The sequence below is a fragment of the Neurospora tetraspora genome, assembly GCF_033439725.1.
Source record: "Neurospora tetraspora strain CBS 560.94 chromosome Unknown B0H65scaffold_9, whole genome shotgun sequence".
In the NCBI taxonomy this organism is placed as follows: Eukaryota; Fungi; Ascomycota; class Sordariomycetes; order Sordariales; family Sordariaceae; genus Neurospora; species Neurospora tetraspora.
Genome location: NW_026944391.1, coordinates 870,170 through 896,000, shown reverse-complemented (window position 1 = coordinate 896,000; position 25,831 = coordinate 870,170). Strand labels below are relative to the sequence as shown.

At 52.0% G+C, this 25,831-nt stretch overlaps 8 protein-coding genes across 8 annotated transcripts; 3 read left to right on the top strand and 5 right to left on the bottom strand.

Moving 5' to 3' along the window:
• Positions 1-992: 992 nt before the first annotated feature.
• B0H65DRAFT_512558 (uncharacterized protein) lies at positions 993-2,138 on the top strand (the record flags this gene model as incomplete). The annotated part of the gene is given in 2 exon segments (XM_062828582.1): positions 993-2,027; positions 2,037-2,138. Coding segments are annotated over 2 exon segments (1,137 nt in total).
• A 74-nt stretch (positions 2,139-2,212) lies between these two features.
• B0H65DRAFT_336803 (uncharacterized protein) lies at positions 2,213-3,257 on the bottom strand. The gene has a single exon (XM_062823578.1). It carries the CDS (start codon positions 3,128-3,130, stop codon positions 2,390-2,392), a length of 741 nt encoding a protein of 246 aa, XP_062677063.1. The 5' UTR covers positions 3,131-3,257; the 3' UTR covers positions 2,213-2,389.
• A 693-nt stretch (positions 3,258-3,950) lies between these two features.
• Positions 3,951-5,513, bottom strand: B0H65DRAFT_336801 (uncharacterized protein). The gene has a single exon (XM_062823577.1). The coding sequence runs from the start codon at positions 5,358-5,360 to the stop codon at positions 4,125-4,127; it is 1,236 nt and encodes a 411-aa protein (XP_062677062.1). The 5' UTR covers positions 5,361-5,513; the 3' UTR covers positions 3,951-4,124.
• Positions 5,514-5,797: 284 nt separating this feature from the next.
• Positions 5,798-8,603, bottom strand: B0H65DRAFT_480290 (P-loop containing nucleoside triphosphate hydrolase protein). The gene is made up of 5 exons (XM_062827568.1): positions 8,128-8,603; positions 6,981-7,391; positions 6,568-6,928; positions 6,257-6,514; positions 5,798-6,198 (listed from the first exon to the last, which is right to left on the bottom strand). The coding sequence occupies exons 1-5, from the start codon at positions 8,351-8,353 to the stop codon at positions 6,150-6,152; spliced, it is 1,305 nt and encodes a 434-aa protein (XP_062677061.1). The 5' UTR covers positions 8,354-8,603; the 3' UTR covers positions 5,798-6,149.
• Positions 8,604-8,960: 357 nt separating this feature from the next.
• On the top strand, positions 8,961-9,825 carry B0H65DRAFT_336786 (RNAse P Rpr2/Rpp21/SNM1 subunit domain-containing protein). The gene has a single exon (XM_062823576.1). The coding sequence runs from the start codon at positions 9,086-9,088 to the stop codon at positions 9,686-9,688; it is 603 nt and encodes a 200-aa protein (XP_062677060.1). The 5' UTR covers positions 8,961-9,085; the 3' UTR covers positions 9,689-9,825.
• Positions 9,826-10,250: 425 nt separating this feature from the next.
• Positions 10,251-11,473, bottom strand: B0H65DRAFT_480288 (DASH complex subunit Hsk3 like-domain-containing protein). The gene is made up of 3 exons (XM_062827567.1): positions 11,007-11,473; positions 10,649-10,770; positions 10,251-10,576 (listed from the first exon to the last, which is right to left on the bottom strand). The coding sequence occupies exons 1-3, from the start codon at positions 11,178-11,180 to the stop codon at positions 10,447-10,449; spliced, it is 426 nt and encodes a 141-aa protein (XP_062677059.1). The 5' UTR covers positions 11,181-11,473; the 3' UTR covers positions 10,251-10,446.
• An 8,911-nt stretch (positions 11,474-20,384) lies between these two features.
• On the bottom strand, positions 20,385-21,033 carry B0H65DRAFT_336622 (uncharacterized protein). Its single transcript, XM_062823574.1, has one exon. The coding sequence runs from the start codon at positions 20,925-20,927 to the stop codon at positions 20,532-20,534; it is 396 nt and encodes a 131-aa protein (XP_062677058.1). The 5' UTR covers positions 20,928-21,033; the 3' UTR covers positions 20,385-20,531.
• Positions 21,034-21,698: 665 nt separating this feature from the next.
• B0H65DRAFT_512554 (uncharacterized protein) lies at positions 21,699-24,244 on the top strand (the record flags this gene model as incomplete). The annotated part of the gene is made up of 4 exons (XM_062828581.1): positions 21,699-21,856; positions 21,961-22,001; positions 22,091-22,526; positions 22,585-24,244. The coding sequence occupies 4 exons, from the start codon at positions 21,699-21,701 to the stop codon at positions 24,242-24,244; spliced, it is 2,295 nt and encodes a 764-aa protein (XP_062677057.1).
• Positions 24,245-25,831: the final 1,587 nt, after the last annotated feature.

Genomic DNA, 25,831 nt, shown 5'->3' with positions numbered 1-25,831 from the left:
ACCTTTCTTCCTTTCCCAGCATCCTGTGAGTGCTTACACGGAGATACGAACTGGTGAATGAGTGATACCTGTCTCCACTAGACTCCTTTCAAGCCTCTCGCCCTGATCTCATCTAGCCCATAGCAGCGACGAACGAAGAACAGAGAAAGAAAGAAGCCCCCCTCAGGTATTGACATTTGGAGATACAATGGCAAATGATCGTAAGAATCAACCGAGCACGTCACAATTTAGTACATCACACCTTGGGTATTCTCTATCAGGCATCTAAGCGTCTTTTTTATACTTTACCTTTGAACCCAACCTCTGGACAGTTCCTGGATGGGAAAAAAATTCCTAATGGACTCACTTTGGCCGATGTGTTTCTGGATTATTGTAATCCATATCACAGTTTTGTAACGGGCCTTTCCGAACCATAACGAGCGGTATTGGGACTATCCGTATTCGATTTTTATTTGTACGACCGCTCGGATGGCTACAACTGCCTCGCTCAAGGTGTCTAGCGTAGGGGTAGCTGGAGTCCGTCTCGGAGGGGGCACAGGGTGAGCCCGCTCTGCTACCCACTTGTAGCGTCAGGGTAGATCGAGTGGAAGGAAGGCACGAGGCAGTAGGCGATATGGGAACATGATGCCTTGAAGATGAGGAGCTCTAGCTGACGGAGGTGTGTCTCAAGCGTTGAAAGTCATTGTCGGCTCTTTGGAAGGTAGGGTTCTTTTCGGGTTGGGTTGTTTTTCGAGAGTGTCGTTTTCTTTTTCCTTTTTGGCGCGGGCATGCTGAGTGCTAAGGAGCAACATGGTGTGTATTTATACGCTGTGATTCACCAAAATTACTATTTAAACAGTGTTTTAGGGCGCTCTTGGCACACTGGCGATGACGACGACAACGCGTAATTTTTGGAGACGCGATCGTTGTGATCTTTTCTGACACAAAACCATCGCAATCACCCAAAGCAACCTTCATCTCTGAGGCCCACGGAAACCCCCCAAAAAAGCGCCATGCCTCCTCCTCCCCCGCCTATCAGGTGCGACAGGAACAGCACCCTCTCGGAAATCTTCCAAGCTGTCGAGCAAGAGCGCGTCCGCCCGTTCGCGCACCAATACTACTCGCCCAACTACGTGGAAGAGTACGACTGGGACAAGTTCAACCCTAAATACTTCTCCGGGCCGGAGTTCAAGTCGCTCCCCCTTGAGGAGCAGTTCCGTCGTTTTCCCAAGGGCATCGTGGAAAATGTGGATAACTACCTCGACAGCACGGCCTTGGAGAAGATGCTGGCTTACATGGGCGGGCGCAGGGATGACAGACACGTATACTGGCTGGTGGATCATCAACGCGAGGCATGGCACGTTACGAAGCTGTTTAATTCGAGACTAGAATCAAAGAGGTCCGAGCTGGAGAGGGAGTTGGGGGAGGAGGAGGTGGAAAGGATAAGGAGGGCGATGAAGGCGGAGAAGGAGAGGAAGAAGGCAGAGGCGAGAGAGAGGAGAGAAAGGAAACTGAGGGAACGACAGAAGGAACTGGAAAAGCAGCGGGCGGAGGAGCAGCGAAAGAAGTTACAAGAGGAGGACGAGAGGAAGATGAGGGTTGCAAAGGAGGAAGAAATACGAAAACAAGTCGAGGCTGAAGAAGTGAGAGTTCGCCAGCAGCTGGTTGAAGACTTAAACAAGGGGGCTTTGGCTTTGAGGAAAGACATTGCAGCATTCTCGGCGAGCGACGAGTCTGTGACTATTGGGGAGTGTGAGGCACTCATCGCCCAAATTGGGCGGTTCATCCGGCTCTTTACGCGGCGTCTAGAGGCGCATGTTGAGTCGCAGATGGGGGAGGTCAACTGGAGGGTGGTACGGGCAGCGGTCGAAGGTGTTATCAGCGTGCTCGAGCTTATCTACTTTGAAGATGTCACGCAGATTCAAAGAAACTCGCACGTGGACTGGAAGGATCCAAATGTCTTGTCCCACGTTGCGATGGGTGGTGTTAGGGAAGGATGGGGTTCTTTGCTGCGCAACCTGTTGTTTGAGACCCAAATCTACCGCATGGTGCAATAGGTCCGCAAGAAGGATGACATTCACGAGAGGTTGAGAGCGGTACTTGTGGACATGGCTGGGCATGGAATGAGTGGTGCGAGGGAGATGACAAGTGAAATTTGATATCTGAGTGCGACTTTAAAGAAGTGGAGGAGGATGAATTCCTGCTTGGAACCCTCACAAAGGGAAGTTCTTGTTCTGTCCTTACACTCAAAATCCGTATTGTTTCCAGGTCCTGGAGCTTGTCTCCGACAACGCACGTGTACCATACATGTCATGAACCATCCCATAACCTTGCCTCGAGTGCTGCCTCCATTCTTCCACGTAACAAGCTCTCCTATCTTTTAGTCGTTGCTTTTTTTCCACGAGATGGTTTACTCGCGGTTACTTTGACAAACTCCTAGCGGCAACACGTACTTGTTGATCCATTCCATCTCTTCATCGCTAAACTCGCGGGTAGAGTCGTTTCCGTTCCAGGTGGGTGAGTTCAGACGGTCAACGACATCCTGGACGTCGATTATGTAAAGGTCTTTCCCTCTGTAAATGCTCACAGTCTTCCTGGCCTGAGCCTCGGGCATGCAGCGGGCCGCATTATCCTCAACCTGCTTCGCGAGCTCCCACTTGCGCCTGACAATGTGATCGTTGAACCGACGGGCAATCGTCCACCCCAGGCTCTGATCGGAAGGAACGACAGAGGCAAACATATCAATGACCGCGAAGGGGGGTAAATGAGAGAGCATCGAGGACACGGTGGCTGTAGACAGAGAGCTAAGTGAAGCAGATCTGGCAACGAAGGGCGGGAGTGAATTGAGACCCTCGATGTCGCCGTTCCTCGCACACTCGATCTTCCGTGAGTTGATGATCGCGTTGAAACGCTCGGCGATCTTCCAGGCTTGAACCTGATTGTCGGAGACTGAAGATGTGAACATGTCGATGACCACGGAGAGGGGTAGATAGGAGAGTATGAACCTGATATCTTCGGTCGCAAGGTGGCTGTCTGGGCTCATTTTGATGGGAGTTGGGAGGGCCGCGAGTTGTTCGGACGCAAACTGGTTGACGCCAGAAGCGGCAGAGGAGGCTCGACGCCGCTTGCGAGGGATCACGGGTGAAGCCATGTTGAGGGTCAAAGGCCCGGCATAAAAGACGGATATTTGGTGATGTACTGACAGGAAGGTGATGATACTGTGGGATGTGGGCAGCACGATGCTCTCGTCGGCGTGGAGAACTGTGCACGCGGGTAGATAAGTTCTTGTTCCAGCGGCAGCAACGACCCGGTTCAAAGGGGAAAAAATTTCAAAGAAAGAGGTTTTAAAAACGACTTGAGTCGCGAATCTCAGCTGTAAGTGATGGGTGAAAGGAAGTTCACTTCATGGATCGCTGCGGAGGGGTACAGGTTAATGGAAGGAGGGAGAATCAGGCTTCCGCCCAAACGAGTCCCGTCAACAAACGGCCCTTTCATCTGAACCTTGCTCGTTGGATCCAAAATCCAGTACAGTTCTGGAACCTGGAGTTTGCATCCACAGGGCAGAGTGCTGTCCTAAGGGTGAACTATCGGGACCGACTGCTTCAGACCTGCCTCGTGCCTGCCAGCCCTGACTTCCACTTGTGCCTGCCTGTACTATCAACTCCTCACCCCACTTTGAAGGAAGGCAACAGCAGAAGGCACATCATGTACAGTACAAGTAGAAGGAAGCCACGACGATGCTTGGCACAGAAGGAGCTCAGGACTATTGCGGAAGCTATTCCCAAGCCGACTGGCTGATTAGGAGCCTGATTGGCGACGAGAAGAGGTGCATGCAAAACCAGTTCCCCCTCGGGCTTCTTGGACAGTCTCTTCTTCTGCAGAATCAAACACTTTTCCATATCTTTGGGTCCAGACATCTCTTGCCTCACGTGAACGCTTGGAGATTTCTCGTTCCCCATCGTTGGTGTTCGACCAGAAATGCCTCTCAAGACGAAGCAAATCAATGTGAGAGCAATCGATCGATGGTTGTATGCTGAAAGGAAGAGGTAGACTGCCAAACACACCTTGAATATCCTCCAGAAAGAAAACTTAGGTGGGTAACGACCTCCCAGTGCTAACACTGCTCTTCCGCATCTTCAGGAACTCTACAGCTTAATCCCAAACGGCCTAGCGACCTTCTGCATCCTGGTCCTATCCATCCCAGCCTGTGTCATCTTCTCGAGCAACATGCCCAACTTGCGATGTAGGTCCTTCTCCCACTTCACCCATCGAACCAGCTCCGCTTTATCAACCCTCGTCTCAAAGAAAAACTTGAAGAGCAAGTCCCCCAGCTTCTTTTTGGCACCATACGCCCTCAGCTCGTCTGGTGCTTCCATAACCTTCAGCTGCTCCTCCCCCGACTCTGTAGCAACCTTGAGCTCCACGGGCAAATAAACATACTCGAGCACGCCGATGACTCCCCTGACCGCCGCCTCCTCTACCGTCCAATCAGCCACCCTAGGAAACGAAATATGTGCCTTCAGTCGTCTCGTGGCCTTATGGATGGACCCTTCAACCCGCTCGCCAACGTCCTTCATGAAGTCCGTTAAGTAGGTTTTGTTATGGTTGCCCACCTCCTGCATCGACTCAAACTTCACGATACGCGTCTTGACAGCCTCGAAACCTTCGTTCAAACTTCCAATAAGCTCCCTTTGCTCATCCTCCCTGTATTCCTCAATACTTCTCGACACCCGCGGAGCAAGAGCCTCAACCTTCGGAACCGCCCCAAGCTCCACCACCTCCCCCTCCCCCTGCTCTTCGTCCATCCTCCTCCTTTTCTCCTCCCTCTTTTTCTCCTCCTCCTCCTCCTCCCGATCTTTCCTCTTCTTCTCTTCCACCCACTTCTTTCCCTCCTCCCTCCTCCTCCTCTCCACCCGCCTCACTCTCCTCTCCTCCTTCTCCACCCCCCTCAACCTCTTCACCTCCTCCTCCCCTAATTCCTTCATCAATTTCTCCCTCCTCCTTTCCAACGTACGATTAAACATCTTCGCAATCCCCCACGCTCTACTCTGTGTATCCCACACCTTCTTCAGGTACTCCCAATCCTGTGCTTTACCGTGGTCCCCCAACCAAGTAAGCATTTTCTCCAGGTCGCACTGCGAGAGGTGATTACACGTGTTTTCGACGATGCCCTTGGGTAAACGGAGGAATTGTTCGGCGGGCGGCAGGGCGGCGAAGGACAGGTCGAGCTTATTGGCATAAGAAGGGTCAAAGGTGTCCCAGGGGTAGTCTTCGATGTAATCGGGGGAGTAGAATTGGGCGGCGAAGGGTTTGACGCGGCCGCGTTGCATTTTGCCCCAGAAGGAAGAGGGGTCTTCGTCGGAGTCGTCGATGGATAACATTGTGGTTTTTGGGGCTGGGTTTGTTGGAGTTATAAAGTGTCGATGTTTTCGGCGGATGAACCGATGGAGGAAGAAAGTGGTTGTGTGTGGGTGTGTGTGTGTGATAAGGAGTTAGGAGGACCAGTTGTGAAGTGGTAGTCGCGGAAGAGATTATGTTGTCGTTGTTGGCGGCGTAGGAATATTTTAAAACCACGCACTTTGAATCGGACCACAATGACGCAAAAAGATCGTATTGCTTCTGCTAGGCTGGTTTAAAACCGCGACTGTAAAAAAATACCGTAGGCCTTGGCAGTTGACACGGTAACCGATGCATGAAGACGTGCTGGTTATGTCGCGCGAGGCTGGATCGATGACGAGCAAGATACCGCATCAGATCAATCCGCTCATGTCTTCAGATCACATCACACACTCACACCTCGATATCCAGAAGGAGCTCATTCCAGAAAGAATAGGCAGGCTCTTATTTTGTCCCAGTTATCAGACCCAAGCTACAGTTATCATGACACAAAAGCCGAAACGCTTCCGACCTTGTAAAAAAAATCTAAGCTTTTCTCCCTCGGGCCTTTCTTTGCTCTGTACGTACGTTCATCATTTCCCTTTCGTTTGTTTGTTGTGATCTTTTTCGTTTTGGAATCAATCACGCTTTCCACCAGTTCATGACCAAAAGAAGTAACAGGAGAAATAGCAGAAAACAGAGAGAGTTCAGCCTGAGACAAACTTGCAAAAAGCCTTTGACACATTATCCATCCTCAAAACACGCTACATACTGTCCTTCGTTTGATAAACCGTTTAGGAAGCCATGTAGGTGGAGGCATCGATACCCTCCTTGGGGAACTCACTAAGCAGAGGTCAGTATCTGTTGTTGACAAGGCGAGAGAAGTGTCAGGTGAACTTACGGAAGAGCAACCTCGAAGCGCTTCTCAATGGCCTTAAGAACCTCCTTGTCCTGATCAGTGGTAACGAAGGAGATAGCAAGACCCTTGGTACCGAAACGACCAGCACGACCGACGCGATGGAGGTAAGAGTCGGCATCAGCGGGGAGATCGTAGTTGATGGCGAGGTTGATGCGTTCGATATCGATACCACGGCCGAAGACGTCAGTGGCGACGCAGATACGCTTGTTGAATTCCTTGAATTCCTTGTAACGACGGATACTATAAGGTACAGTCAGTAGGCGCCCACACGATATCAGGACAGGTATACATACCGCTCTTCTTGGCTCACACCAGAGTGGACAGCGATCGACGGGAAGTTGCACTCGCGCAAAAGCTTGTCGAGCTCGGTGGCACGGAGAGTGCTCTTGACGAAAATGATGACCTGGTTGAACTGCAGCTCATCGAGAAGCTCGTTGAGCTTGCGGTTCTTCTCACGCTCCTCAAGAGGAATGTAGTATTGCTGAAGACCGTGGAGGGTCAACTTGGTGTCCTCATCGACGTAGTGCTCGGTGGGGTTCTGCATGAACTTGCGGCAGATAGGCTTGATCTCGTCCGACAGGGTAGCGGAGAACATCATAACCTGCTTCTGCTGGGGAGTGGCACGGAAAATCTCCTGGACGTCGCGGCGCATGTCTAGTTGAGGGTTAGTAACCGTGAATCGACTGCTGGACAAAAGGAATCTTACCAATCTGGTCAAGCATCTTGTCGCACTCGTCGAGAACGAACATGCGGACGCTGCCGAGACGGAGGTGCTTGTCGCGCACCAGGGCGTTGAGACGACCGGGAGTACCGACGATGATGTGGGGGTGGGTCTCCTTGTTCTTAAGGATCTCGGCATCCTTCTGGATGGGAGTACCACCGTAGAAGACGCCGGTCTTGATGTCGGGCATGTACTTGCTGAATCGGTTGTACTCGTTGCGGATCTGGAAAGCGAGCTCACGAGTGTGGCACATGACGAGGACGGAGCACTCGCCGGCGACGGGCTCGACTTGCTGAAGAGTGGTAAGGACGAAGACAGCCGTCTTACCGAGACCGGACTTGGCCTGGCAGATGATATCACCACCAAGCATGGCCTGGGGGATACATGTCTGCTGAACTGTATTCGAGGACCGGATTAGAATCGGGTTACGCAAGCTTTGAATTGGGCACGAAGAAGGACGGGGTGGTGGTATCGAGAGCGAAGGGCCCGTCCATCGTCGCAGCAGCAAAAAGACTTTTTTTCCGGTTATCCATTCCTCCCGTCGTAGGTGCGTGGTGCCGACATCATATTTGTTCCGAACATGGATCGAGTGAAGAGGCGCGTCTCGTGATGGTGTCACCCATTGAAACGGTTCCATGACATCACCAGTCATCAACGACTAGTACAAAGCGGTCGACGACTCTTTCGAGACCGCGGGGGACAAAGTCTCCCTTGACCGGGGATCCCCCATTGAGGGCCCAAGGGTACTTAGCCCGAGGGTGAACATTTGGGGTGATCGCTCTCCGCTCGCCATTGTGTCTTTTCCACCTCGGCACCGTGATCGTGGTCGCGTGTACCGGGGTGCCAAATTCCAGCAGCGCTCAGAGGCGCGAAACAGCCTACGCTCGTTTCCGAGACGCAAAGCGTGAACAAAGTGATGATGTAGGTCGTAATGGTGGACGCTAACGCCAAAGCACCACCTTCCTCCCCAAGGTGTATGATGGCGGCGCGCGTTTCGGCGCTCCTCTCCCGACGTGCGAATTGCCCATGATGACGCGGTATAGTCTTTTGTATTTGCATGCGATGATGGACGGAACCCGATTGAGGCAGGAAGTGTAACGATAAGCTGGGGGTAAAATTTGTCAGGACTAACCCTCCGAGGGATGCTCGAAGCCGCAGTCGGCAATGGCGCGAAGAAGTTCGGGCTTCAGCAAGAAGTCGCGGAAGCCGGTCGAGTGGATGCCGACATAGGAACCCTTCTTTGTGTCGACAGTCTGGCCGGCGGGGACAGTCTCGGCCTTCTTGCCGTTGGTGGGAGCGGCGGACTCGTTGTTGAGCTCGTCGTCGGAGTAGTCGATAAGATCTTCCTCGGCAGACATGTTGGCGGTAATGTGTTGGTGGTGGTGTTGAGTGGTGGTTGATTAATTAGTGAGAGGCGTGTCGAAGCTGGAATGCGGCTGCGACGACGACAAAGGCGACAACAGAAAGCTGGGGAAGAGAAATCCGGTCAAAAGAAAGTGGAAATTTGCTGGAGTCGAATGGGGTTGCGCAGACCAGTCGAGGCAGAAGGCTTGTACGTGATGCTGCGGAGATGAAGTGGAGAGAAGGAAGAGGCGACGCGCTGATGGAAGTCGGAAGATGTTGAAAAGTCGGAGGGGGAAGGGCGACGCAACAAAGGTGCCAAAATAAGCAGGTTCAGGTTCCCGCCGCACCACCACCACCAGCCGTGGCCCGCCCGTGACTTGGCGTGACCTGGACGAGGCGCAGGCGTTGCTTGCAGTTCCAAAGGCCCAAGCTCTCCAAGGTTTCAGGAGGGCGCCAGCTGGCAGTTCGCCTTGTTTCATGAGACAACTGTGGCTGAGCACCCATGTTGGCGTCATGCCAGCTGCTCTCTCGGTCCATGACGCACTGACCCTCTTCAACCTTTCTGGACCTTCACTCCCTTGCAGCGCCGCACTCATCCAGTGAATTGCCACCTGGCTTGGCACCAATTGCAAACGACAAAGAACAAACAGGCATTTTGAGACACACTCCGATGGACAAAAACAATACTCAATAAACTCAACCAAAAATAAGACAAAAACAATACGGGCACAGTACGGACCACCAAAATGGCCAAAGGCGGCGGTAAAAACAACGGCGGGGTCCAAAACAGGGCAATCTACTCCCGCGTCTCCTTCCTCCAGCAAGCCGCCGTTTTTCTATCTCAGCAGTCACAGTCACAACAATCAGTCCAGCCTTCCACATCCTCAACCTTGGTTCCCAATGTCCCACCACCACCACCAACAGCCTTAGACGGCATGTCCCGCCGTCTAGCCACCGACCTCCGCTCCGTGTCCCTCAAGACCAGAATCCGTCTCAGTCCCGCCGTCAAGCGGACCATCTGCAAGTACTGCGACTCGGTTCTCATTGACGGGTCAACGTGCACAGCGTTCATTGAGAACAGGAGTCGAGGGGGACGCAAGCCGTGGGCGGATGTCCTGGTAAGGGGGTGTCATGCGTGTAAGAAGGAGAGGAGGTATCCCATTGAGGCGAAGAGGACGAAGAGGAAGACGGAACGGGGAGTAGTTGAAGGAGAGAATGTTGGGGATGTCATGGAAGTTGATGCCCCTGCTGGTGGAAAGGGGAAGGGGCAGAAACAACAGGGCCAGAAACAGAAGCAGAAGCAGTCACAGGGCCAAGTGCAGGTGGAACTCCGGGAACAGAAAGGCTGAAGATGACGCTTCGAGTTGAGAAGAGCTTCTACAGCTATACTTGCGTCCAAACGTAACGGCGAGAATACTATTTAGTCAGCCACATTGGGGACTGCCGACGGGCCGCGTACCCTCTCCAAGCATGCCAAGAGCAGAAGAAACCCCAAGAGTCTGGACACGGTGAGAGGATCTTGACCATGTCCGCTCAGGCTTTGGATGTAGCCATGATCAGTCGCGAGGACATGGCCTGTCCGGGAGAGTCACAACATGGCAGCATACGGGCGGCAGCCAGGCCATGAGTTGGCCCATCATGATGTCGAGAGTGACTTGGGCGAGAGCCGTTTCTTGTCACAAGCGCTCTCGCCAAGTCCAAGGTCAAGATGAAGGAAGACAGCTTGGCCCAGTAACTGCGGACTGGCTAGCGAAGGAAGACTGTGGACGTTGTAGCATGTACAAACCTCCTTGTTCGAACTGGAGGATATCAGAAGAACACAGACAGATCGAAGCCGTGTCGGCTCCAAGAACAATAACAAAACACCATCAGAAGGCCCAGCCCTTCAAGACACATACCTACGAGTTACACACCTGATTATCCGTGAACGTGACATGGTATCATTTCATTTCCCTCCTACGCGTAACTCAACTATCCCCGTGCTTGCTCTCACCTCTTCCTCCAGCTTGCTCCAGCTTGCTTGCTCCCATAGACACTCTCGCCGACCCAAACCAAATGTTCCCAATCCAACTTGACCACAACATCCCTCAATCACTTTCACACACCCTCACCTCTGCTGCTGTCCACCCTGCCCACCTTGACCACCACCCTGTTGCTGCTGCTGCTCAACCTGCACCTGCTGAGCCTGCACGCTCTGGACGCTCTCTTCTCCCAGAACTTTACTTGCTGCCATGAACCTAAGCATCGATTTCCGTGTTAGTCCCCGCTAGTAGATAGGTTGGTGGACAGACAGACGGAATGGAACTTACAATCCACCATGCCAACTCCCCAACCCCCTCATGCACTCAGCCTGCACGCTGGTCATGCGCAAGAGGTTCTCGGTGTCGGCGAGGTTATTGGATAGTTGGGTTAGTTGGGCGTGGAGTTGGGACTGTTTCGTGGTTTTTGTTAGCACAGTTCCCCCCTTCTTTTTCAGAACCACCTCCTGATGGCTGGAAGAGCGAGCAGTAGCAAAATCAACGAGGTGAGGTGTCTGTCTGTAAGGGCCGTGTCATCGTGAAGATAGTTGGGTGGAGTGCTAGCAAAGCCCCTTCACCAAGTTGTTTCTCTAGTTGTTTCGCTAGAAAGTAAAACAGTGAAAGAAAGAAAAGAAAAGAACGAACATACAATCTGCCTAGCCTTAACCGCCGCACCACTCTGTCCAGAAGTCGACGAAGCGCCGGGAGCCATGGACTGCCTGCCTCCGCCGTAGCCACCACCACCACCACCACCGTGCCCGGCCCCGGCTCCGGCTCCGCTGCTGATTTGCGTGCCGAAGATGGTGTTGCGGTGGCTTGCCATTGCTACGTCGCTTTGGGTGTTTGTTCGCTCAATCGCGTAGTTGTGAGAGAATTTGTGAGAGGTTTACCGGTTTCAAGTGGTCTCAAGTGGTTAGACGTCTTGCTGGTGCGGTGCTTGTTGAGTGTCTTGTGAGTGTTTGGTTTGTTTTGTTTGTTGTTTTGGCGTTCCATGTTTGGCGTGGAGGTTTGGGATTGTTGTCAAGTCACTGAGCTGCTGAGCAGGTACAGTAGGTTGGGGGGATGTTAGTGCATCCGCTGACAGTCGCTGGCTGTCACGGGGAGGCGTCAATCAGGGCCGCTGTAGCGCATCTTCAAGCCATTGTAAATAGCGATGCGAGTGCTACGCCGGGTACTCTGTTAGCATGCTGCTGTCTGCTGCGCACGTGCACTAACAATTTGTGCATCTCGACCAAAACCTCAACACAACAACCTACCTCCCATCGTCTTCCAGTCCTCTAGATCTGGGCTACAAGTCCCAGATAATCCGCTTCTAATGTTCCGCTTTGACCAAATCCCATATGTCTCACACCTTTGAGAGGAGACGAACCAGCCCTGCATTCGCGAGCTGCAATAGGGACCTCCCAAAGCTCCTCAGATCGTCTCGAGCCACACCTAGCATCTCAGACCCTCTCGTACAAAGCCGTGCACAAGATACGAGACGAATAAGACGAGATGAACCCGAGCATGATCAGGGTCTGAAGTTTTGATCAATCAGTTTTCTACTCCTTACCTCCGAAACCAACCTTGATCTCCCCGTGGTCTTGTCTCGTACAACAGGAGAGGGCAGTTGGGCTTGGTCTAGTTGGCGATGATACCATCTCTTTTTCTGCGCTACCTCTATAGTATTCTGCCGTCACCAGAACAGGAGAAGCCTACGGTAATACACAACAAGGTGAAGGATAAGAATGTGATGTTCAGTATAAGATCAACAACACCACCAACCACCACGCATCCGATCGAGAATCCTATTCCCTTTTTGCCGCGTTGAACATCTACAATAGTTGGAAAGGGAGCATTATCGCCCCAGCTGAGAACCGTAAGAACTGCCAGATACTGAAAATAGTTACGATTCAATGCACCATGCCAATCATATCCCCAATTGGCCCATAATCCGTTTCCAGTGAACAGGTATTTCAGTCCAGAAAGAAAAAAAACGTGGGGTTTGCCCCTGAGAACTTGCAGCTGGACGACACGATACGATACCTACCTGCAGAATGGGTAACAGTTTCTACATTATTGAATGGGAAAGAAAAAGCGGAATCCAATATCCATCCATTCAGCGTATCAACCAAGCAATTGTTGCGCTCTCCTTCTTCCTGTCTCCTAATCCTAATCCTAATTTGCTGATTGACTTCCATACAGGTTGCAAATAGTTGCAGAAAATTGACAGAAAAGTTGGCAGATAGAGAGCTAAAAACGTACTATTTGAGCACTAGTTACTATAACTTGGCATTGGCCCATTATGTTTGGGATATGAATGATGTAAGATAGCACCGGCAGGGACAGGGAGACTGTGCAAAACGGGAACATGGGAATTTGCACAAATCCCGTTCTCAATTTTTATTCCCCCAACCAAACCGTTCAGTGTGGTGCGCAAATAAACGGATCGTCTTCGGTGCCTTTCAAGGGTGTTGAATGTTACCTCTACCATTGCCAACGTGGATACTGTAGCGAGTGTAGTGTAGCAGCCGGAAAGTTTTGTTTCTTGTTGGTGTCGTGTTCCTACTTGTTCCTACTTTGAGCTTTGCAAACCAGGGAGGGCCATGGGTGCCGACGAACAGGAACGCGATTCCGCACCGATTTGACAACTGTCGACGAAGATCATCATCACGTTCGTCCGGGTATTGTCCAGTTTTGGGATGCCATTGAGAAAGAACTGGGACCCGAAAACGAGGGTCTGGATCCAGCAACAAGCTCGGGACCCGAGAAATTGAGTAACACTTCGGAATCCGGAAGGATTAGTGCTTGGTATTGACTGACTCCATAAGGTAACTCAACCGTTGAACAAATGCCATGTCATGGTTTTGACAGTTAAGCAGCAGCAAAGCCTACTTACGGCTGCCGAACGAGGACGGGGCAACGGGAGTTGCACGGTAGCAAACTGTGTTTCTGCATGTTGGGCCTCGATGGTCGGGGACCGTTCGGGTGATACTCTGAGACATGCTTTGAAATCCTTCTTGAGAGTTTATATCAACTCCATACATATTTCCAATAGTGTCTACTCGGTGTGATGGGATACCTACCTCTTCAGCCGCTACGTGTCCGAGAGTCGTTCCCCTGAACTGATCTTCTTGGCGAGAACAGAGAAACTCAAGATAAGCAACGGTGCTTGGGACAAGGCACCTCTCAGGGGTAAACTTGACCGGCCGGAGTCTTTACGCCGCCCCGGTACGGCAGAGAGAACGACTGTGATGAGTACGGCACGGGGGGCGCTATCGACGAGCTGCAGATGGCGTTTGAAATGTAGGCAGGATAGGGTTCACCGTCTAACGAAGACAAAAATCTTGGTATGGGAATAATTGAAGGATCAAACCTCATCTTACGGCCTGGCGGTTGGAGGTTTTTATTGGTGCTTTCGGTGTTGTGTTCCCGGCAATGTTGTAAACAGTTCGTGTCATTCTGCTGTTGCATTTGTCGGTACCGTACTCATTCGATGCCTTGCCGCTCTCTCTGATATAGGTTTTGTAGTCGTCTACTATACTGGTACGCGTAACCGTTGACATATCGAGAGCCAAACGTTCGATTTACCAGTGTCCAGCTTTGAGTCTTGGCCAGGTTATTAACAGCCAAGCCAATGACATAGTGTTGATGGGCTCAGAAAGTTGGGCAGAAGGCTCTGTTGCGCTTGTCCGTCCAATGCTGACGAGACTTATAGGCTGATAGTATTATGAATACCTTCATCTCCGAGATGTCGATCATAAGCCAATCGGGAGACGTATTACGGCGAGAACTGCTGTCCTTGTCAGGTTCCCCAGGCGCCCTGCTCGATATTTACTGAAACTGGCCGTTTAAACGGCCCAAGTCCGCTCTTGATGTGTACAGCATGGCATGGCGCCTGGGGGATCCCGCGTGAAGGTGCTACGAGCGGCTGAGGCAACATGGCAATGGTCGTGATGTTTACTTGTTGTTTACACAAAGTTCTTGGGTACCGTAGCACACCTGTCTGGATAAGCTTCATTTTGGGATTCTGCACCGTTGAGGTTCCGCCGCCGACGGGCCGGATGTGGAACATGGGTCTAGAAGCGCGAAGAGCGGACCGCTTGAGTTCGTTGCTATGAATTATGATGCCGCTTGACGATCTTTTTGGCGAACATGGAAACGTCGGAACGTTGATCTGCCTCGTCTGGTTGCCGAGCATGGAGCAACGGAGCATGGATGGACGGGTCCATCGTGTTTAGTGCAGTGTAGATTATGGGTTCGAACCGTGGTAACGGGCTCTTGGAGCGATGGACGGTGTCTCGAGGTCATCGTCGCCGGGGGTTGTTTGGCAGACAAGAAGCATCGGTGAAGAGAGAGCGGGCTGATAAGAAGCCCGGAGGTGTGCGGTTTGAATCCGAAATCGAGGACGCGATCTCGATCTCGACCGAGTTGTTAGTGGTTGCATGTACGGTCAACACTTTTTGGTAACAGCGAACAGGCAGAAGCGCAGGAACATGGAAACCAGGGGCTGCAAATTAAGCGGGGCTCTCAGGAACAGCGTGGAGCCGCGTCTCGCGTATGCCAAGGCTACCAAGGCAGCTAGGGCGGTCTTCTCCGTTGGCTAGCCGCTCCTCAGCCTGGACGCCTAGGCTCGGCTGGGGAAAGCGCAAAAAGACGGGCGGCCCACACGCTGCGTCATACCTATCAGCGCGCCGGTGGAAGACAAGGTCCGAAGACAAGGACACGGGCGATCGACGAGCAACTGCATGGCACCTCGGATGCCACCAAGCCACTGCCGCCAGCGAGCAAAAGAAGAGAAGCGCGACGACTGGCAACCACAGGCTGTGGACAGGGGGCCAACGACGGCGTCGACGGTGACGGTGACGGGGGGTGGTTGGGGGTTGGGGGTTTTGACAAGAAGGTGAGCGGACCGACGAACTCGAAATAGAAAAAAAAATGTCGAAAAAAGTCGAGCGGGCATTGGCTGCCTAGTACCAGGATCTCTCCCAGCAACAACGAGGAAAAACATTTTCTTCAAGCTCCCGTCGCTTCCGATAAAACTGACAGGAAAACTCCGTCTTCTCATCAGATTGATGCACAACAACACCACCTGCACAGCAGACCGCTATATCCATATGTAGGTACAATGTGCTCTGCGAGAAATGCCTATCAAACACTCGGAGTCTTGTTTTCTACGGCGGTGATCGTAACGATTATCATGATAGACTCTTTGCATGGAAGATGCACAGCACAACCTGAGCCGGTCATCTGGAATATCAAATGTCAGCAAAGAGAAAAAAATAATTCGAGATCGTGTGGATACCACCAAGGGATCCATCACCATCCTCACTTTCGGCAAAGCAGCAAGGTACCTGGGAGGGACCCAGTTTCCCTTCTCTGCCTCTCAAGCACCAACATTTCAATTCGGTAACAACTCCGAAATATTTCAGTGTGACTTTGATTATGAAGGGGATATCGACATGTGCAAGAACATCAAAACAAGGAGCGGGGAACTGCAGCGGCAAAAGAGAGTTCATACAGGTAGGTAATCATTTCCCTGTTCCAAGTTTTGGCCCGTCCTTCCTTGCTACCGCAACCACACGTCCCGAACTTCACCACCCCGTGGCGGAGAACGACAACGAGTCGTCGACACATCCACCATCATGGGGATACATAGCCTTTTCGCCGAATTCTCAATCAGACGCTGGCAAAGTCTCGGACGCTCCTCTGCAACAGGAGGTCTGGCCATCCGCAGACCGGTCGATCCTCACCAGCCACTCAGCGTTATCGTTGTCTTCGGACTCCTCTCTTTACCCGTTCGGCAACTTTAAACAATTTTCATGAAACTGCACCACACTGCTGGACGACAGACAGACAAGCTGTGCCCCACGTAATCCGCAATCAACACTTCCGTAACCCGCCCGCTCGTTGGCCCTGCTGCCGTCGTGTCAAGATCTCGTTCGCCAATGGACGGCGCCATCAACGACACACACTTGACGGCTCCTGGGATGTCGGTCGGCCGCCCGGGGGCTTGTTTCTGACCTTATCTCTACCGTACACCATCATCAACATCATGGAACCTGCTGTGAAAGATTGGATGCGATGCCGAATTGGGAGTAGTGCAACGCTAAATCAGCGATGATGTCTTTTTCCGTTTTTCCTTCCATCAACAAACCCCCTGCTATTGATGTCCACCCTAGCGTCCTCCCGAAGGCTCGGCGTGGGGCCGTACTGTGTGTTTGGTCCACAGCATCAGCACTTGTAAACTGTACGATGATTTACGCGTAGGCGTGGGTGGTGGTGGTGCACTGGTGTTGCACCGGCAGGGCCGAAGAGCGCATCGTATCTGATACCGTCCACCCATGATCATCTCCGAAAAAAAAAACGTGTGAAGAACAACAAAGTAAAATATATCGGGCATGAATTCCCAACGAGGAGAAACTTCATCAGATCGGAGGTCCAGGGAGGCAGCCCGTGCCGAGGCATTACCCAAAACGTTATTCTAGCTTTCTGGGCCGCAAACGTCCTTGGCCAGACATGTCCGAATTCCATCGTCAAAACCCACGAGAAGCAAAGAGAGAATCGGGGGTTCCAGAGCCCCTACCTACGGAATGGACCCCCGGATAGGGTCTATCAGTTTGTTACACCACAGCCCTTTGTTGACCGTCGTCCTCTGATGCTGTATTACCGAGCGGTGAGAACCCTACCACGCGCGGCCCTAATTTGCAACTCCTATCGCAATCACTCACTGTAGCTCTGCTATGTATGTCAGTGCCGTCGTCATCTTTGAGCGACTGTCGAGGTTGTTCAACCATCACAGCCTCAAGAGGAGATATTGCTCGACTGACAATCGCTGTCTATCAAGATTAAACTTAACGTCAGAGCTGACGGGGGATATGGGATGAACACCCGTTCCCCGCAGTCTCAATGTTTCCTTTTTCAACCTCCTTACAACACACGTCCCCGAAGCCCCCCATTCTCGCGTCATCCAATATCAGACAGGCAGGGCGATACTCACATCATGTAAGGATAGGGAGCTCGTAAAAGAGCAAAGCCACACACACACGCCCAGCATATCACGGGCCTGTGCCAAGACGCGTCAGGAGTTTCTTGGTGATCTGCTCATCCCTTTTCTCAGTTCCCTTTCCATCGGGACAAGATGGGGAAAGACAGCTTGGCATCATGGCACGTATCAGACTTTACAAAGCCTTTGAGCCATTGCGACTGGTCGAGACTTTGCAACAACAACCTCAACTCCGGAAAGTCAATGAAGAGCTTCAACGCCACGTCATATACCGGACCAAGCCATGTTTCTACTTGTAACGTTGCGAATTAATTTAGCCACGGGAGTTGACATTCAAGACAACAAGCCTCTGCCTCTTTTTTTGTTTCTCTATTTCCACATTTTCTCTCTTCAGGCCCGGTTCCAGTTCTTCTTGTTGGTTGAGTCTTCGTATCATCAAAGTCCGAACCGAAAATTACACATTCTCGAATACGGGATTTGGATTACAGAGATCGGGGCTGTGTTACCTTAACCAAGTGGTGCTCAGTGGAACCCGCGACAGAAACACGCAACAAAGGTGGATCCTTTCTTAACTGCTTAGGTCATCAGCCAAAGTGGACCGGGTGGTCATGGCTTCTTCAAAAAGGGCCTTTTTTCCATTTTTCACTTCCTCGGCTTTGAATGCTTCGCATGTTTCTTCCAAGCAGAAAGCCATAGACAAACGAATCTGGGATCAAGAGTTGAAGCAAGGACGAGATAGATAATTCTGCTGTGAACAACTGAAGCTGGAGTGTGATTCAAGACTTCACTTTAACATCCTCTCCGTGCAGGACATTCACAGCTGAAAAGTACCTATGTACGGTGTTAGTGCACACTGCACGGAGCTTTCCACTTCCCGAAGTCCGTGCACCGGTACCGACCCATCATTCTTACCTTACCATACGCGTATCCACCAGGGCTGGCGATTGGCGCCGTTCCAAATGCGCACTGTGCCCGCCCTGCCCGGTCCTGTCCACAGTGGAAGTTTCATTACAGCGGGCGTACCTCGTCTGTCCAGCGCCCAAGAGTTGGTTTCATCCACTGAAAGCCAATGCAGGGCAAGGGAATAAACATTTCATGGGAAAGCATTTCCATCGACAAGGAAACATCCAAGTCCCCTTGACGCCTTCATTCCCCCATCATTTCATTGAACGATGCTTCTAGATGCCACGTTTTTATGCCATCTTGTTCCGGAGGGCTAGGCTGGCCTGCCTACCAAAGGCATGTTCAGCTGTTATGGCATTTTCTAACCGGACAGGGTAATGCCTTTCTCCCTTTGGGTCGAGGCTCTGTTACAATAGTTACGGTAATAATTACACCTCCAGGTTTACACTAAGGATTAGAGATATCGAGATCACTTCACCGTGGCTGGATATACCTAGACGGGGACTCACACACAGAAGGAGAGTTCTTCTTGATGTTTGTAAGGGAAGAAGGATACAGGACGCCTCAAGCCAACGGTGGAAGCCAAAAGCAAGTAAGCAACCACTAACACGAACCAGCCTGCCCACTGCCCACCGCCCCGTTCGTACCTGTATGTTTGTTATCGACTTCGTAACCAAACCTTGAACATGAATGGTTTGCACAATTCAGGGGAAGCGCATATCAATCGCCATCGCTACCTCACAAGTGGCCCAAAAGAAAACCGGGAAGACAGAACAGAAAAGAGTCACCCAAGGGAAACGAAGTGCGGAAGGTGCCCTCATGCCATGTTCTGCACGAGATCCCCCTCATTTTTGACATCGCATATCCCCGACATCCGAACCATAATAGACGTCCCGTCGGCGGGTTCTATCACCGACACCTTAGAACCGACAAGCATCAGTTGACAGTTGGAGGTTTGGGTTGATAGTTTTCACGACCACCAAGTAGTTAGTTTAAGGTAGACTCTTGCTATGAGGTGCAGTGAGATCATATCTGGATGACTTATTTTACATGCAAACTGAAGTCCCTTTTCCCCTCATGAGGTTTCCGATGTTCTGCCTTCCATGCCACTGAGAGCCTCCCTCCCTCCAAAACCTCAACCCAAGCAAACGGGATCCCCGTCATTTCCGGCAACCGACCGCAGAGAGGTGTAGAGAAAAGTCTGAAGTTCTCTTTTTTGGACAAGCATTCACTCTGTAAGTAATCTGGCTTGTATTCTGCTTTCTTGCACTTTCTAGCTGTCCTGTATTGTTCTCGTTGCATTGCTGTCTCGAACTTTTCTCTTCCTTCCACCTTCGTTCTCTGCCACCATCAAAGCCCTGAAAGCGCCTTCCCTTCACCACCCCTTGCCCCCCCCCCCCCCCTACAGGTAGCCGCAGCCCAGGACCTCCCCAGCAGCCAGGTGCTGGCCTCGCAATTGTCAGGACCCAAGAGACCCACGGAACCAGCCTGCCAGAGAGGGACGGCCTAACACGAGCGAGCATCATATCCACCACACGACGACGGACCACGACCGGCATTGCTCGACCATTCCGCAGTCCGCTCGTTAGCCGGGCGCCATCGTCACATCCTATCGCCTCCACTGGCTGATGCTGCTGCTGTTCGGCTGTTAGTGCATCTTCGCACTACACGTTGCAGAGCTTCACTCTCTACGGCACGGGCAAACGCGCACCACGCTCCGAGCGGCTCGTCACCACCATTTGCATCCGGCGACTACAAGCTCGACGCCGGTGAGACCACTACGAACGGCTAGACAAAGGCTGCCACACCGTACACTACATTGCTCCCCCATCTCCCCTCCACACGCTCGCTCCACGCGGAATACAAGGTCGAATCGAAACCGTCGGTCATCTCGCCCTGTCCAGGTTGAGGTGCTCTCTTCAATATCCTTGGCCGTGGCCAATTACCATCGACCCCGATCTCTGTCTTGTCACAGCCAGTGAGCAACCACATTCGCCGTGTTCCATTTCGGATTTCAGCCACAGCTCTCTCTTCTCGACTTGATCGGAAGGGTCCCCAGACCCGAAGTTTGGAATATCTTCTGTCGCCTCGTCTCGCTCTACAAAATACACATTTAATCGCTGCCAAGGCGTCACGCTCGTTTTAGTCTACCCGGCCGACGCTACCTGGAGCCGCTAGAAGAAGGCCTTGATTAGCGCTGCCCAGCGCCCAGGATCGTCTAATCCCCAGGCACAACCGCGACTATCCCTATATTGCTGCTTCGACTCTTGCTGTTGGCCACTGCTGTCATTGCTGTGTGCTGTCACTATCATTGTTGCTGCCCCTGCTATCGCTGACTGCTGCTGCCGCCGCTGCGTTGTCACGACTGTCCCTGTCAAGCTGAGTGACGCTGCCTTCTCGCTCGCTCGTTCGAGGCGCGTTGGAGAGGAGTCCATACCGTATCCTCGCATAACAAGAAGCACAACAAGAGACAAACAAGAAGCGAAACGAAGCGAAGCGAGCCGTGCTCGAGATTAAGAGGTTTCGAAGAATAACGAGACCGCCTACCGCGGGAGAAGCGATAACATATCCAAGCGAACAAGAGTCATCGGAGAAAAGAAGAAGAAAAGATAGGACTCGATTCGAGATTGGGATCACGAAAAGAGGAAAAGAAAAAGAAAAGAAGGAAGTCAAGAACATCATCCGTCCCACGCACACCGGCCCACGTCAAGCACTGCGGTAATCAAGCCACAGGGGACTTGGTCTTGGTCGCGCTGGTGGAACAGGCCTTGGTTTGGTTAGACAATCTGCCAGTCCTTCCTCTTTCCGGTTGAGCGCTTCGCACCAAAGAAGGCTGCCGCTGTTGCAGCTTCGAAACCTGAACAGCCCACCATACCCGGTTTGGGACTCCGCAATGGCACCCATGACGCCCCGACTCAAGATCCTGTCAGGTGAGTCGCCAGTTCATATTCAGCACTGTTTGATGGATACCACTTGGATACCACTACGATACAGGTCATCGAGAAAAAAACGCTGCTTGGATGGATGGAGTCGAGTCGTTTCGGCGCCGGCCCTCTGCCTTGACTTCGGCAGTCAGCAACGAGTGTTCCCTGTCTCCTTCACCCATGTACCAGTTCCCACGCTCTCCGCTCTCCTGTCCATGCTATCCATTGTACCCGCTACATACCTTTCTTCTCGCTAGTGCTACACCAGCTTTCCGGGACCAGCCAGTCTTGACCGGGCAGAAAGAAAGTGGGCTACGCTATCCTATCCTATCCATCCATACCACACACACGCTATTATCTCTTTGACGGCCCTCCCCTCGTCCAACTTCTTTTTCCCACTTCCGAGACCTGAAAGAACCTTTGCTTGACTGACCCTGCCGTCACCACCACACTCGTTTTTTTTCTGCTTGATCATTTTTTTTGGGGACAGCTGCTGCGCTTGCGGTTCTTGAACACGCGCAAACCAGCCATGTCGGAGAGTAATGAACTGATGAAAGTTGTTACAGTGGGCGGAAATTCGGTTTCTGCCTTCTTGTCGTGGCGCCTCCAAGCAACAAATGCCTGCGACGTCACTCTAGTATGGAAGACTGGCTACGAGCACGTTGCGCAATACGGAATCTCCTTCAAGTACGTTGACAATGCGCAATTCGAACCCTCGTTTTCCGGGCGCAAGAGAATCGCAAAAACTCTGGTCCCCACGCATCCGGATAACAATGCTGACATGAAGTTAGGTCTCCGGTCTTTGGCAATGAGCGCTTCAAGCCTCGTCATGGTAAGCCTCTCTTATCATCTCGTGTTCTCCATGTTCTCCAATGCGCTCGACCGTTGAACGTTGTGCTGATCCGTGATGCTATGACGCAGTTGTCCGGGCACCCGAAGAGGCTGCCACTCGCAGAGAGGGCGGCGCATTCGACTATGTCATTCTCTGTATAAAGGCCCTTCCCGATGTTTACGACCTGGCGTCCGTGATCGATTCCGTCGTCACTCCGCAGCACACTTGCATCCTTGTTAATACCACACAATCGCTCGGCCTCGAATCAGCCATCGAAGAACGATTCCCCACTAATGTAGTCCTTTCGCTGGTCTGCGGCGCCGAGCTCACTCAGCTCGGAGGAAGCGAATTCGAGCACAAGGGCTCAACAGAAGTCTGGGTTGGCGCCGCAAACAGAAACTCCAACATTCCGGCCTCGATACAGGAGGATATGGCGCAGGCACTGGCTATGACCCTCAGCACTGGTCAGGTCGACTGTAAAGTCTCGAGTAACATTCAGCAACAGCAGTTTGAAAGAGTTATTGGGTATGTTGTTCATCGTTGGGATAGTAAGGTCAAGATGGAGATGCTAACCGAATCGCAGCCCAATTGCTTTCCATCCTCTTACAGTGCTCTTCGAAACCCCCAACTATGGCCAGCTCCTCGACAAGGTGGGCGTGGCCAAGCTGATATCAGATGTCATTGACGAGCTATTAGCCGTGGCCGAAGCACAGGGTTGCAAGTTCCCGCCCGATTTCAAGAAAAACACCATTGATGAATTCGCGAGGACGACGACGGAGAATATGATGTGGCAAGATTACGTTGCGAGACGCCCAATGGAGGTTGAGACATATCTCGGCTCGCCTATTAGGTTAGCCCAACAATTTGGGGTGCCAGTTCCACGAATCGAGACGCTCTACGCCCTTCTTCACAACACCAACATCGCCAACCGCAACAGACCCAAGACGGACGGTCTGGCTCCGCCTCTACAGCCAGGGTCGCCTTCCGCTACGCCCCCTCTGCCCCGGGGGACGCCAGGTACTCCACGTGCAGTAGCCAACGGTATGACCAACGGGAACGGGATGCCGCGGATGCGCCCTAGGGGCTCTTCGCAGCTGGGACCTGCACCACTCGGCATGCGCAGACCTACTCTGAACGGCGGTGGACCGCCACCTAACGGATACCCCAGACCACCAACCAGTGGAAGCCGACAGCCGTCAAGGAGGGGGTCGATGGAAGGAGCTGATTTGGAAGAGTTTAGCCATTTGGTGCTTTACGACGACATTCCAGAAGGCGGCGAGGGCGGTTATTCGCCGCACGATCTGGCTTTGCGGGAAAGAGAGTTGCAGCTGCGGCAGCGAGAGCTCGCCTTGAGGGAGCAGGAGATGAGGCTCAGACGTGCTGCTGCTGCTGGTGGTCCCCCGCCGGGATCCAGAAGGGGCCCTCCATCGAGGTATAACGGCGGTTTTGATGATGACGATGATGAAGACAATTACTACGACCCGGCTTCTGCGCCTCCCGTGCCAATGATCGATCCCGACAACTTTGACATGATGAGCGTCACTTCCAGGAAGACCCGGAAAGCGCCTAGCGATCATCACCAATTGCGCAAGAACCCCGAGCCCAATGCGCCTACTTCCCGGAGTAGTAGGTTTAAACCGAAGTTTGGGCGGAACCGATCGAGCCATATGGTCGCCGAAATTCCGGGGTTGCACGACAACATCTTGGACGACCCGTTGATGAGCTTCACCTCGAATCGGTATGGCGAAGTGGACCGGGGAATGATACACGCGGGATCGAGGACAAACTCTTTGACGACCGCCCGTCTGGATGAGCTGCAGTACACTCAGGGCCCTCCGCCACACGGAGGCATGCCGAGGCGCGCCAGTCAATCACCAGGGAACCCATACAGCCCATCCATGAGGGGCGGTAGCGGTCGCCCTTCCCCACCAAACGGGTACAGCGCGCCATACATGAACGGCGGCGGGCGACCGTCGCCTCCGGATGGAATGCGGCAACCCATGCCCCGTTATCCTCCAGGACACGGAAACGCGGTCGTGCCGCAGCAGGTGGAACAGCATGCCGGGGTGAGCGCCCTCCAACCACCAGAGACCATGATGACCAAAAATGTTCGAAGTCTGACTGGTAGTGCAAGCGCCAGCGCGGCGAGTGGTGATTCTACGCATCAGCTCGAGTCATCGGAACCCTCGGCACATAGCAGCCAGAGTAGCCTAGGACGTCGTCCGCCCATTGGAGTGCGTTAAGCACAACGGACAACGGAGTTTGGTTTTTGAAAGAAGCTTTTTGCGTGTGTGAACGACCGGTGGTGGAAGAAGCATTTGTCATTTATGAACGAACTGGCTACTACCCTTTTTCTCTCCCGAATCATCATCAATTCTCATCAGGCAACACATATTTTGGCTCCTATCGATATCCCCCTTTTCAGCAGCAGTCGAAAAAGGAAGAAGAAGAAGGCGAAAGAAAGCATTCATTCAATTTACTTAATGATAGGTATGGGTGGGGGAATACAAACTTATTTGGTTAGAAGAAAAGGCGTGCTCGTGTGCGATGAAAGGATTGGACGTGTGAAAGATCATTATGGAACTGATTGGCAGGCGGCGGTTATCAACTTTTTTTTCTTTTTTTTGGTTTGAGTTTTTCTTCTGTTAAACAATCGATCGAACTGGACAAACAAACGAGACGAGATGCGAATAAAAATAAGCAGTTACCCTACTTACCTGTCCACCCTACGGTCCCGCCGTTTTCGTTGCACACGCGACTCGATTTCCAACGTTAGGCGACTACGTACGGCTTTTTACATAGGTCCGAGATGGCAAGTCACTGGCAACAAACGCACATGGCAGCCAACTAGCCAGCACACACGCAAAGTGGATGATGGAGGCCGAGGAAGAGATGGACGGAGGAGTGAAAGCCAGAGGGGGAGGATGACAGGATGAAATGGATTGGACGGATTTATGGACCCAGGAACGAGCAGGACGGAACGACGTGGCGGATGAAAATAGAGAGATGGACTGGACTGGACTGATCGGACGAATGCAAGTGACGGACAGAGACAGTGTTCAAGACTCGACACACATCTTTCCTTTTTGGTTTACCTTTCTTTTGTTTTCTTCTTCCTTATCCTCCATTGAGAGAGAGTGGCTTCCCATGTTTTTTGCGCTTGGCTTATGGCTTTTTTGTTTAGTTGTATAAGAGTGATGGAAAAGAGAAACTGTACATAGAATTGTTGGCGAACGTAGAAGCAAGCTTCTTACCGTAAGATCGTAATGATAGTTTTTAGCATCAACCTACCTTTCCTTGACGTACTTTACCTTATCCTATCTACATGGTTGTTCGCACGCTTCTCGTTGGGTGTACATACTTGGACGACATCTCAACTCTATAAACAGAAGTGTAAAGCAATACGCGAAAGGCAAAATAACTTTCCGCTCATCTCCTCGAAGCGAGTGATCTTTACGGATTGTAGTAGGATTTCGGAAGTCCAATACTCATCAATTAGCTCATATCGCCTGACAAGAGATCACCTCTCACCTACCTTCACCGTGAACACGATGCTGTCAATGATCATCAGCGAGATACACGTCCAAACATGCTTGCCAATGCCATTCACGGAAAAGAAAAACGAGAAACGTGGGATGTGAAACAACCTCAATGCGCAACCCAGCTACGGTCATGGGACTAATCAATGCCAGTCAGGCGACACCCATCATCTACCCTTATTTCGAGATCCAACTTACTTCGTACGTCTCTCGCCTATCATGAGTTGACATATGGGAACACAAAGTTGAGGCTCGGTTGTAAACTGTTTCGTTTCCGCGGGTGCTACTGCT

Coding starts and splice junctions, on each gene's coding strand:
- B0H65DRAFT_336803 (XM_062823578.1), bottom strand. CDS start 3,130: ATGGCTTCACCCGTGATCCCTCGCAAGCGGCGTCGAGCCTCCTCTGCC.
- B0H65DRAFT_336801 (XM_062823577.1), bottom strand. CDS start 5,360: ATGTTATCCATCGACGACTCCGACGAAGACCCCTCTTCCTTCTGGGGC.
- B0H65DRAFT_480290 (XM_062827568.1), bottom strand. CDS start 8,353: ATGTCTGCCGAGGAAGATCTTATCGACTACTCCGACGACGAGCTCAAC. Junction 7,392..8,127: donor CTTCGAGCATCCCTCGGAGG/GTTAGTCCTGAC, acceptor CCTCGAATACAG/TTCAGCAGACATGTATCCCC. Junction 6,515..6,567: donor GGTGTGAGCCAAGAAGAGCG/GTATGTATACCT, acceptor TGTACCTTATAG/TATCCGTCGTTACAAGGAAT.
- B0H65DRAFT_336786 (XM_062823576.1), top strand. CDS start 9,086: ATGGCCAAAGGCGGCGGTAAAAACAACGGCGGGGTCCAAAACAGGGCA.
- B0H65DRAFT_480288 (XM_062827567.1), bottom strand. CDS start 11,180: ATGGCAAGCCACCGCAACACCATCTTCGGCACGCAAATCAGCAGCGGA. Junction 10,771..11,006: donor CGGTTAAGGCTAGGCAGATT/GTATGTTCGTTC, acceptor ACCACGAAACAG/TCCCAACTCCACGCCCAACT. Junction 10,577..10,648: donor GGGAGTTGGCATGGTGGATT/GTAAGTTCCATT, acceptor ATCGATGCTTAG/GTTCATGGCAGCAAGTAAAG.
- B0H65DRAFT_336622 (XM_062823574.1), bottom strand. CDS start 20,927: ATGATGTTCTTGACTTCCTTCTTTTCTTTTTCTTTTCCTCTTTTCGTG.